The 12388-nt window shown below is 43.5% G+C and overlaps 1 protein-coding gene across 20 annotated transcripts in view; it reads right to left on the bottom strand.

Annotated features, from left to right (window-relative positions):
* Window positions 1-12388, bottom strand: part of AOPEP (aminopeptidase O (putative)) — a 354373-nt gene that overhangs the window by 76539 nt on the left and 265446 nt on the right. For 19 of the 20 annotated variants that reach the window (XR_010407860.1, XR_010407861.1, XR_010407862.1 and 16 more), the window contains one exon: window positions 315-377. Coding sequence is in view for 8 of the 20 variants with exons in the window: in XM_064579971.1 (XP_064436041.1) it covers window positions 315-377 (63 nt within the window). In the remaining 12 variants the exon portion in view is untranslated. Of the gene's footprint in view, window positions 1-314; window positions 378-5993; window positions 7320-12388 lie in introns of those variants that run through there. The other variant, XM_064579979.1, reaches the window with a different exon arrangement.

Raw genomic sequence — 12388 nt, 5'->3', positions numbered from 1 at the left:
GCGACGCTGCCTGCCAGGGCTCCACCTGGGGAAGCCACAGGCACCTTCCGGGCTCGCCGGGCGGCCTCAGCGCCGGGGGCTCAAGAGACGCGCGGGTGTGCGGCGCGCCGAGGCCGTGACCTTCGCCCGGGCCCGGCCCTCCGGTCACCGGCCCGGTCGGCCACCCGCGCGCCGGAGCCCCCGAACGGGGCCATCTTACCCACCGCGGTCGCGCGTCGGCGCCGCGGGGAGTCCGCGGTGAGGATGCGGCGCCAGACCCACCGCCCCCAGGGAGGGAGGGAGGGGAGCGCGGGGAGCGCGCCTCCCGCACTCACCTCGGCGCTCACTTGCCGCGCGAGCCCGCACTCCGCCCCGGCCTGGCGCTCCCTCTGCAGCGGCTGCGGGGGAAGGGGAAAGAGTCAAGTTTACCCCGGGAGCCGCCCCAGCCTCCCTCCCCCGCGCCCCACCAACTCGGCGCGCTGACCCACTACCTCGCCCGCGGAAGGTGAGGGTGGGAGCGAGGGCCCCGCCGCCCGCGCCCAGCGCCCGCCGCCCCGCCGGCCCGCGGGAGAGCAGCGGGCACGCTGGGCCCGCAACACCTAAGGCGCAGCGCGGGCGGCGGGGCGGCGCGGGGCCCGGGCGGCGGCGCGGGCGGAGGGCGGGCGCTGGGGCGGGGGCGGGGCCTGCCTTAAAGGTATAGGCGGCCGCGCCGTCCTCCCTGCAGGTCGCCCCCGCCCCGCCCCCGCCCCCGCCGGCGCGCCGGCTAATTTTATTGTTCTTTTTGCGAACGTCTTTCTTCCTCTCCCCGCGTCCCGCCCGCGTTCCCGCGCCCTCCCACGCGCGGGCCGACCTGGGCGCGCATGCCTTACCTTTCCAGCCCCCATCCCCCGCGGACCCCTGGGGACCCGCGAAAGGGTTTCTCGGCCGCGTTGCGAGCAGGAGCGCTGCCCGGCCGCAGGCGAAAGGGCTTAGCTCGAGAAGCCGCCCCCACACCCCTCGCGGCCAGCCGAACTCGCTTCTCGGGTCAGAAACCTAGGTGTCCAGATGGTCTTCGCGGAGCGGAAAGGAACTTTCCTAGTGGGCTTTTTTTCCGGGAATGGACTAGACGCCATTAAGGAGACGTTTTTCAGTGGCCCCTCCGGACTCTGGGGCGGTGGCAGGTGACCTCCCGGGGGAGAAACCTGGAGCGCGTAAAAAGGCGAGCCCCGCGCACTGCCCGCGCCTCGACGGAGCCTGTGCGCTTTCAGGAAGCGCGGCCGGCGCCGCACGCGCCCTGCCCGCGGACCCCCACAGCGACTGGGGAGAATTTAAAAGGAGACATTCTGTCTTTATAATTAGGGGGATAGTTTCCACTTAGTTTGTAAAAGTCTGCGATGCTCCACATTTTTCCGCCGACACCCAAAAGGCTTTCTTCCCATCCGTATCAGAAGTTGGCTGAACCAGAAAGGGGGTGAACAGTTGGGTCGCACTCGTATTTGTTGATCTTGACCATCCCTTTAACTTTATCGCATTTCTTTAAAGAAAATCTGTCTTGCCCTCTCTTTATTGCTACTTCATCCTTCTTTCAAGATCAAAAGCTTTAGATCAAAGCCAAGATCAAACTCACTACTTTAAATAGAAGCAACTTTGCCACGGAGTATTTTACACAAAGAGGAGCTTCTTAATGGAGACATCAGAGTGGAAAACTTTATTTTATCCCTTCATCCTATATTCATAACTGGACTACTTAAAATTACATTGATGATGCACTTATATGTCCTAAAATAAACAACAGGTCTGCTCAAATGGGGGATTCTTGACTTAAGTGTTTGTGTTTCCATGAATACCAAAATAAATAAATAAATAAATAAATAAATAAATAAATAAATAAAACTCTAGTTAGATAAGCATATTTGCCATTTTGTATCATTATTAGCTAAGTACTATGAAATGCATGCTCATTTGCTAAAGATTTTTCGAAGTGGTATCGAATCTCCTTATATATAATGTACAACTATCATATACAATTTTTCCACTGCAAAATAAATGTATAAAAATAGTTAATGCCTTGCACATCTCCAGTGCACATACAGAGGCAGGTAAAAGTTACAAATGATGAACTGGATTATGTAATTGCAGAGCTGCTTACTTTCAAATGGAAATAAGACCTCCAACTATTTGAGCTTCCACGCTACTAATAACAGTTCCAGAATCAATAGAAATCTATCACTGGTAGACACTTCCCTTCACCCACTAGAATTTTTTTCCTTGGGAATTTACCACCCCTAAGAACTCTGATAAAAAAACCTTTCATTACTGATGTACTAAAACAGCACCCCAAATAGACCTTCCTTAAGTATCCTTTTTGTTGACTGATCAACAATTTTTTTTAACATGTAGCCTTAAAAGAAACAAAAAATAAAATAAATTCCAACAATCCAGTAGTGGGAATAGAAAACTATTGAAAATTAAATCATATATAGACTTCTATGAAAATGTTATTTCAGATGGATAGTTAGTACTTGAAGGCTTGTTTTCCATTGTTATTCTCATCTGACTGTAGTCTCAAATACACACACACACAATTGTTTCTCATGCTAAAAATCCCATTAAGTCACTAGAAAGATCTTAGGAATTGAGACCTGGGAACCCTGTCTTGCTGCCAGTGACAGTCTCCTTTCTTCCTAGTCTGCAGCTCATGGAGAACCTAATGGTTTCTGGCATAAGCTGAGCAAAGGAAAGAATCCTACTGTCACTGTTCCTCTGAGTAGGTAATTAAAGCTATGGTCCACTCTTAAGTTCCTCCTAACTCCTTTCCTTTGTACTCTTACACCCTCACACCCACTACCACAATCCATCCTACACCAAGAAGCCAGAATAATATTTTGAAAGGTAGTTCAAATGATACCACTTTGCTTTACCAAGAATGCACTTCTTTCTCTTCTCTGCCTGGCTGGCTCCTACTTATTCTCTAGTTTTGGCCTTAACTCTAGAAAGGTCTTTCCTTACTCCCCACTCCAAATTATGTCACCCCCACTATTCCTTCTAATAGCATCCTGTTTATTTCTTTTAAATTGCTTATCTTTTAGAGCTATTAAAAATTATTTTTAATTAAGACTATTTTTTAGAGCAGATAACAGAAAAATTTATGCAAAATGCACAGAGTTCCCATATGCCAACATAACACACAGTTTCCTCTATTACTAATATCTTCTATTAGGGTGGTGTGTTTGTTACAATTCAGGAACCAATATTTGATACATCATTATTAAATAAAGCTCATGGTTTACAGTAGGGTTCACTATGTGTTGTACAGTTCTATTGCAGCTTTTTTAAAATTATTATTAATTTGTTGAATGTCTATCTCCCCAGCTGGACTTTAAACTCCAGGAAGAAAGAGATCCTCTTTTGTTCTTGATTTTGGTCCAGTCAGTTAAAATACCGCTGGCACATAGTAGATGCTAAATAAATACGTTAAGTAAGCAAATGGAAGATATAGGAACAAATGACTGAATGAACAGCATATGAAATTTCAAGGGGGAGAGTCTCAAGAGAAAGATCTTTCTAATTAACTCCTGTTTCTCCACTAAAATACCTTATTTTGTAAAAAGCACAAAATTGTGCATTTTTTTTTTTTAAAGAAAGAGACCATGGGACATCAGTTACATTGCGGGGTGCTTCTAAAATGGCCTTTAAAAAAAATAAAAATAAAAATAGAAATGAGAAATAAAGATTCTTAATTCCCTCTTCTATTAATCATGAAAACTGTATTCCAAAAATTCAGTGCTAGGAGCTGAATTTGATCTAGAATGAAATAGTAACACATTTTAAAATTATTGGAAAAAAATATTTTTTAAAGATTTTATTTATTTGAGAGAGATTGAAAGAGCACACAAGCAGGGGGAGCAGCAGAGGGAGAGAGAGGAGCAGGCTCCCCGCTGAGCAAGGAGCCCGATGCGGGGCTGGATCCTAGGAGCCAGGCTCATGACCCGAGCCAAAGGCAGACACTTAACTGACTGAGCCACCCAGGCGCCCCATTTTATTGGAAAAATATTAATTCTTTTTTTTTTTTTAAAGATTTATTTATTTATTTATTCATGAGAGACAGAGAGAGAGAGAGGCAGAGGGAGAAGCAGGCTCCCAAGGAGCAGAGAGCCCGATGCGGGACTCGATCCCAGGACCCTGGGATCATGACCTGAGCCGAAGGCAGACGCTTAACCATCTGAGCCACCCAGGCGCCCGGAAAAATATTAATTCTTTTTTACTGTGTTCAATATAACCTCAACACATTTCTCCTTTTGCCTATCTAAATCTCCCTTTCTTCATGGGCTGACCCCAATAAAGGTAGGGTGTGGAAAAACTGGAGGAAGAGTACTTTTTAAAAATTGGAATTCTGGGGATGCCTGGATGGCTCAGTCAGTTAAACGTCTCACTCTTTTTTTTTTTTTTAAGATTTTTATTTATTTATTTGAGAGAGAATGAGAGACAGAGAGCACGAGAGGGAAGAGGGCAGAGGGAGAAGCAGACCCCCTGCTGAGCAGGAAGCCCGATGCGGGACTCGATCCCGGGACTCCAGGATCATGACCTGAGCTGAAGGCAGTCGCTTAACCAACTGAGCCACCCAGGCGCCCCAAACGTCTCACTCTTGATTTAGGCTCAGGTCATGACCTCAGGGTCATTAGATCCAACCTCTACCCCCACCCTACTGGGCTCTGTGCTGCGTGTGGAGCCTGCTTGAGATTCTCAAACTCTTCCTCTCCCACTGCCCCTCCCACCCTTCCCTGCATGCACACGCACTTTCTCCGTCCCGCTCTCTTTAAAAAAATAATAAATAAATAAAATTGGAATTCTGTAGACAGGGATGGATACTCTAATAACTATCTTTAAGAAAGTGGTGAAAGCACTTTAAAGCTATCTTTTAAAAACAGATGTTTTCTATTTGAAGTATGTTTTAAAAAATGTTTCGTCTAGTAGAGATGCAAGTTTTGAAAGGAAGTTGTTTTAAGAGACTTTCTTGTCAATGCAGTTTGTAATAGCTGAAGACAATTTCAGAGGCTAAGGAAAATGCCATTGCTTTAGAATAAAAGCGTTACTTTATCAAGTGGCTGGAGATTACTTTTAGAGAGAAAATCCCTCCTCCTCCTCCTCCCCCTCCTCCTCCGGAAATGACTTCTTTCATTGGAATATGGTAGCGATATCAGTTTCATATTGTTAATATGGATGTGTGCTTCTTCTTCATGATGAGCTACAATCCAGAGGAATGAGAAGCAGCAGCAGGCCTTCCTAGTCACCTAGAAGGCCGAAAGGGCGGACAGGGGGAGCCTTTTAATTAGTCCAAACAGCCTCAGATGGCAAAGTACACTCACTTGGGCTCAGGAGAGGCAAAACTATCCGCTATAAGAAGTCAAAAGATCTTTTAATACCAAACAATGTAGAGAGGTTTCAGAAGCGCTCTATAGCCAACATACATTGAGTGTAAATTAAAAAGTACACACCTACACAAAACTGGAAATGAAAAATCAAGATTAGTTTAAGCTGCAAATAATAACAAGGAAGTAATCCTGATTAGGGTCAAAGTTCTCAAATGTCTAGGTCTTTAAATTTTGCTCTACCCTTTTAGAATGTAACATTCCTTTATGATATCTTTGATTTTAGAAAAATTACCATTTCTATTATTGCTCATTTTGTGTCTGTGTTAGAATGAATGCCTAATTCTTCTTTCTCAAGAGGATTTTGGCCCTGCTAAATGGACCTCTTAGTGGAATCCTTATAAAGCATGGTTTTCAAAAAAGGAAATCCTTCCCACATTTGTGCTGCAGTGAGCTGGCTAAGAGAACCTCTTCCTCTCAGTCATCATAACCCTGAACTCACTGTTATTCAGAAACTTTTACAGAGCTTGCCTGAGGGAACACGCTCAGCTCTACCATTTCTAGATCCCCTATGCGAATCTGATAAAACATTAGCTATCAGCTTTTGGCTCCCTAGAAAAAAATACACCTACAATCATTCACAGTCCCCTACTCCCTTCCCACACACACATCAACTGTCAGGAGGTTTACAGATTTTCTGATTGCCCAAACCCCTACCCTAGATACTCTAAAATCCTCTTGGATTAGAGCAGACCCCACCATACAGCTGGCCCAGGACGACGTCTTACTGGTGCTCTGTGAAAGTCCTTTTATCGCATTATGTTCTGGTAAGAAGCCATCAACCTTTATTGAGGTGCATTATAAGAAACAGCCCCATAAAACCCATCCCAGTGTTTACCGTAAGGATAGTTTCAGAGGATTGTTTATTACATTAAATAGTAATTTTCTGAGAGGACCCACAGGGAGCCTGGTATCAACATCAGGAATAGCTGGACTCAGGCACCTGGTTTGTTTTACCTCATGAACACTACAAATTGATTCCTTTTCCCTCTTCTAGAAAATTCTGTGCCCCTACATTAAACCAAGCATAAGAACTTCAAGGGGTGCATATTGTATGATAATTTAATTCCTGGCCCCATCTTATTTTCCTACTATTATTTTCACATTTCTTCGCTTTTTATATTTTAATTTATTTTTATCATGCTCTATTTTGCTTTAGAAGCTGTCTTAACTCCATTTTGGGCAAAGAAGAGTATGAATAAATAAAATATTCTGGGTTTATTTTTTCTTCTTTAACTTTCTTTTACTTTTTTGGGGAGAGGAAGAGGTTCTGATAAAATGTGACGGTTCTAATATTTCTCTCCATTAAAAACACTTAGAAGTGAAGCATGGGAGGTAAGGACGTACTATTACACTCTACTTATAAAATTCAAGGAAAAGAACTGTTAAAAAACAAAACAAAAGTAAATACACTATTACACAAACATGGTGCTAAACTACTATAAAAATGTTAATCAACCTAGTATTTTACCTCTTTTGATATCGAAACCAGAGGAAATAGGTTTTGACCTCGGGAAGAAGAATGTAAGCTGGATATAGAGACAGGTTAGTCACTTAACAAGCATACTGAGAGCCTACTGCAAAACAGAGCACTAGACTTCGTGAACACAGAGCTGAATAAGACACCATCCCTGTCTTCAGGACCCTAGTGTGACCAGGCAGTCACCCGGCGTAGTATAAGGAGCGCACAGATAGCCTGTTGGGTTGGAATCCAGGGTCTGCCATATATTAGTAGTAGTGTGACCTCTTTAAGCCTCCTTTCTTAGAGACTTGTGAAGATCAAGGGACACATGTGATGTGCTTACAAGGGGAGGCAGTTGTTACTTACCAAATTCTAGAAGCAACCCAACATCACTAGAAGCTGGAGGGAAGTGACCTTAAGACACAAAGTACCCAACTGCTACGTGTACCAGAGACCATGGAACCTCAGAACTGGAAGAAAGAACCAGAGCAGCCAATTCTGTAAGGACTGAATGGTTTGCCAAGTGCTTCCACATACAGACTGCACTGTTTATTTCTCACATAGTCCCATTTTCAGGATGAAGAAACTGGGTCTCAGGGAATTTTCGTATTCTTTTTTTTAATATATATATTATTTTTAAGTAATCTCTACACCCATCGTGGGGCTCGAACCCACAGGCCCAAGATGAAAAGTCGCATGCTCTACTGACTGAGTCAGCCAGGTGCCCCAAATTTTCATATTTTTAGTATTTAATATTGGGTAGCCCTTAGATCTCCAGGCTGGAAATGTAGCACCCTTTCTACTCCAGCATGAGAGCTTAGGGAACATCTAGCATGACTGTCTCACTTTAAAATAGTTGCTTATTATGTGGATCAGATCAACCTCAGATCAAAACACAGCCCATAAAATATTATCCCATACCATAAAAGTCTATTGCAACAGCCATTTCAGAAAACAGACATTGTACACCCCCTTCAACACCTGTATGACTGCAATTCTTTACAGGAGCTTAACATTCATGGATATTCTGACAAAGAGTTTCACAGGTGAAATACAAAGTTATGTAGGGGTGGCGTTAAATCAGAGGGACCCCTGACTGCTTATTAGAATCACCAGGAGGGTTTTTAGATCCCAATGCCCAGGTGGCATGCCACATCACTGAAATTCACATCCTGAGAGTGGGACCCTGCATCAGTCTTTTTTTAAAGCCTTCCCCACCCCCACATCTCCCCTAGTGATTCCACTGTGCTGCCAGTGTTGAGAACCACTGGTTTAGATCATTTTAATGATGACCCATCTCTAACAAGTTACTATTAAGAAATTCCAGATGTAGGGGCGCCTGGGTGGCTCAGTTGGTTGGGCGGCTGCCTTCGGCTCAGGTCATGATCCTGGAGTCCCGGAATCGAGTCCCGCATCGGGCTCCCTGCTCGGCGGGAAGTCTGCTTCTCCTTCTGACCCTATCCCCTCTCATTCTCTCTCTCAAATAAATAAATAAAAATATTTAAAAAAAAAAAAAAAAAAAAAAAAGAAATTCCAGATGTTTGGGAGACATCTAAATTTCAAGGTCAATGCCACAGAGACAGCCATCTATTAAGTTCTATTTCATTAAGTCTCTGGGTAAACAATAGACAATGCTGAGCAGGATGGGCTGCTGGCCTGACCCAGGGTAGCAATTCCTACTGCTTACACCTAGGGATAAACTTCTGGGCAAGATTAGTTAAGTACACACACACACACACACACACACACGAATTAAAAAGAAGTGGATGATCTCAACACTAACCAGAAGGGAGGCAAGAATGAATGGATATTTGACTTTTTAGAGTTTTTTCCAGGTTCATGGGTAATACAATTCTGGATCCGGAATGAAAAGAGCACAGATTCTTGTCTTTTGGGGAACCCGTAACCCCACATACATATGAGGTGCTATTTCCCACTCATCCCCTGTAGACAGTGTTCTAATCATGTCGATGGCTGCCACCTATTCCCTGGAAACAAATATTTTGCATTTGGAAGACTGCTGGCTACAATTCGGGGACAATGTGTACCAATGGAAAGGACCCTTTGTCATGTGCAAAAGCTACTATTCCACACAGGAAGGAACCCAGGTTGGTCTTCCTTAGTGTTGGGCACCATGCTCTAACCAAATGGGCTTCCCTATTTAGAAAAATACACTACAATGATGCTATAGGAAAACTACTCTGGCAAAATGCCTTACAAAAGATATTAGTTACTAATTATTTAAAAGCACAAACATATATGTGAACATATCAGTAGCTTGAAAAGCAAACACTCATGTCTAGGTCCCTTTGGTTATTCCCTAAGATGGATGGATATGCTATCTGTAAGTATAGGCACAAGGAATGCCTTGTGCTTCATGATGCCTTCAAGGGAAGCTATGCATTGGGAGTCTGGGGCCCCAGCATGTCTCTTTTTCTTTTTCCAGCATGTCTATTTTTAAAAATATTGGCACTCAGACTGGCTTGCCTGTCATCTGACCTTCCAAGAGAACCCAATGAAGTCACAATTTGCAAACAAGTACAATGGGCCTAAATCGTCCCACCTCTATTCAGAAGTAGGAACACACAGGCACGTGCACACACAGAATAGGGAAAGTAAAATCCACCATAATTTGGGGGGGGCAGGGGGGGGCTGTCCCAAATAGAAATACTATATGAGAAAGAGCTATTTTCCAGGATGTTTGTTCACCAAACATTTAGATCCATATAAGAGGTGTTCCAGGACAACAACGAGAAGGGCCAGAATTAATTGGTTGCTAATCTCTTTACTTTTTGTAGGATGTTTCCTCCAGCAGTGGATTAAATCAATGTTTAATGCTACACAGGCCCAGCTGTGTCCATATTAGGAAAGCCCAAGCTCACATCTCTTTCTCGGTGAAAAAAGGATCCGTCTTCCCTCCTTTTGCTCTGCTTCCACCCCCTGCGTGTGTAGGTGGGAGAGTAGGAGCTGGGGAATGTGAACTTGATCCAGCATTGATCAGCCAAGCAGCAAACTCTCATTGTTCTTTAGATACCAAACATAACTTCTCTCTACTAGGGATAAACCCAGCCATTCTGCATACAACACAGCTTTTGTGCTCAGTAGTATGAGAGATGAAAAAGAACCACCAAGAACATTAAAGCTTTATTAGACTCATCATAAACACCTAATATGTAGACTTTGAGAATCTACCCAGTGAATTTATATTCCTATTAATATTAGGTATGTTAGACTCTCTTAAACCTACCAATCTTCTGGTCATTTCTGTTTTATGATTATGGATTTCAATTTATAGCATAAATACTGCAGTCTACTTTAGCTTTGCTTTCTATTTGAGCCTTTCTTATCTCACTGCCTTGCTCTCTGAGGTTCAAGGGCATTGGAAATCATGCTAATGTACAACTAAATATGCTGTTGTTTTTTTTGTTTTGTTTTGTTTTTTTGTTTTGTTTTTTTTTAAAGATTTTATTTATTTGACAGAGAGAGAGACAGCGAGAGCAGGAACACAAGCAGGGGGAGTGGGAGAGGGAGAAGCAGGCTTCACGCCGAGCAGGGAGCCCGATGTGGGACTCGATCCCAGGACCCTGGGATCATGACCTGAGCTGAAGGCAGACGCTTAACGACTGAGCCACCCAGGCGCCCGCTGTTGTTGTTTTTAAGTGCTGTCCTATGAATGTGGTTTAACAATCTCTGTACAAAACCATATGTAATGAGAAATACACAGTTAAGAACCTAGACCTAGGCACCCTCTGTCCTTACCAGCTAGAAGCTGTGTAACCTTGGGCATGTCACACAACATTTCTGGGCCTATAAAAAGGAGATTATGCTATCTGTTTCGCAGAGCGGTGCTGAAGATGAAATGAGACAGCACATAAACCAAGCGGCACAAAGTAGACCAGTAGATGCTAATTCCCTGCCTCTTTGCCCCCAGAAACAAAAGCCTGTCTGGTATTTTGAGCCTAAGTAAACTTTCAAAGGTCTCAAATAACTGAGTTGTGACATCATAATAAAAAGCCTCACCTGACCACCACACAGCCGTGTCGCCTCTGACAGAGCCCACAGTGACAGTGGCATGGCCGAGCTACTATAGGCAAATGCCTGTCTCTTTCCAAAGGACTGGTGGCCACAAGTAAACAAGTTCTCTTTCTCATATGCCTTATGATAAAGGAAATCATTCTGTTTCCGGTCCCATCGCACTCAAAACAATAAGCCACTGTTGTTCTAAGAATATCAGAAATGAAATTTGGTATTTCTACATTGTTCTCTGAAGGTACCAACATGACAGGTGCTAGATACAAAAACATCTGAAATCCTAATAGTAGCTACATGCATTTAACACCAATGTAATAATTAAGAAGAGAGAAAGATTAAATTCACAAATACAATTCTATACAGAGCCACCTGATCTACACGTTCTTAGATTTACCCATTTACAGTTTAATTCACTAGAAGCATTTATGCAAAACCCAGGCAGACATCCCTCAGTTACAAAATCAATGACAGTGACGAAGAAACACGATTTGAGGAGAGACTCAGTGAGAGCTCCGGAGAAGCCAACCTTGTAATGAGTATAACCAAGAAGAGTCTCAAAGAGAATGTATCTTTGGTTGGCCACATGGAATATGAAAAGTGACAGCACACACAACTGAGGGAAAAGGAAGAGAATACAGAGAAGGGGAAATGGAGCCCCTGGAGGAAAGGCCAGAGGAGCCGCCGGGCATGGAAGGAGACCTCTCTCCATGGAAATAGGCCATGGGGGTGAAGGCATTCTCTCCAGCCCATCCCTAGTATTACTTGTTGCCCCGGAGTCTCAGCCCCCAAGTCTGATGCATTGACTCTGGCCTCCCTTCCATGCATTTTCATGCCAGTAAAATTGCTGAAATAAAGAAGTGAATTGTGGAGCTGTGGGGCATAAATAATGTCATATTGGAAGGTCGGGGCTAATAACAACCAGGATGCCCTTAATGCTCTTTAAGAAAAACCATCTGATCTATATAGCCTTCGATGTGGTTTGAAATTCCCTTAGCCTACAAAAGAAAATATTTTTAGCATGTAGCACACTTTGTAACAGACATATAAATGCACTGAAAATATAATTTTAGGAAAGCATCTGGGTTTGATCATTTCTTGTTATACCTCAATGCCAAATAGGTTCTAGTTTCTCAATATAAGGAACATGGCAACATTCGGCCGCAAGCTCTACAGCAATCACTGTAGCAATTTCTCATAAACATTTCACTACCGGCTCTGCTTGGTTTTATTTTTTAAAGCAGCAAATAATCTACAGATTTAAATATAAAAGCAGCATAAAAAATATGAATTTTTTTGGCCCCAATGTCTTCCCCTCCTAGAACTCACTGGATCATCTGGACAAGAAACATAAATGAGTATTTACTTTTATGTCCCAAAATGTATCCTAGAAATAATAGTTGCCACTGTCTGAGGTAAAACTTGCCTGCAGCTTTTATTGATCTGCAGGCATTTCAAGACATTGACAACCTGAGCAAAATTTTTTTTCATCTCCTCCTAGTCAAACAGG

This window comes from Mirounga angustirostris, unplaced genomic scaffold (genome assembly GCF_029215605.1).
Source record: "Mirounga angustirostris isolate CCGP_5_RB_7025 unplaced genomic scaffold, mMirAng1.0.hap1 SCAF_15, whole genome shotgun sequence".
In the NCBI taxonomy this organism is placed as follows: domain Eukaryota; kingdom Metazoa; phylum Chordata; class Mammalia; order Carnivora; family Phocidae; genus Mirounga; species Mirounga angustirostris.
The sequence above is the reverse complement of the archived record's forward strand: the minus strand, read 5'-3'. Positions and strand labels throughout refer to the sequence as shown.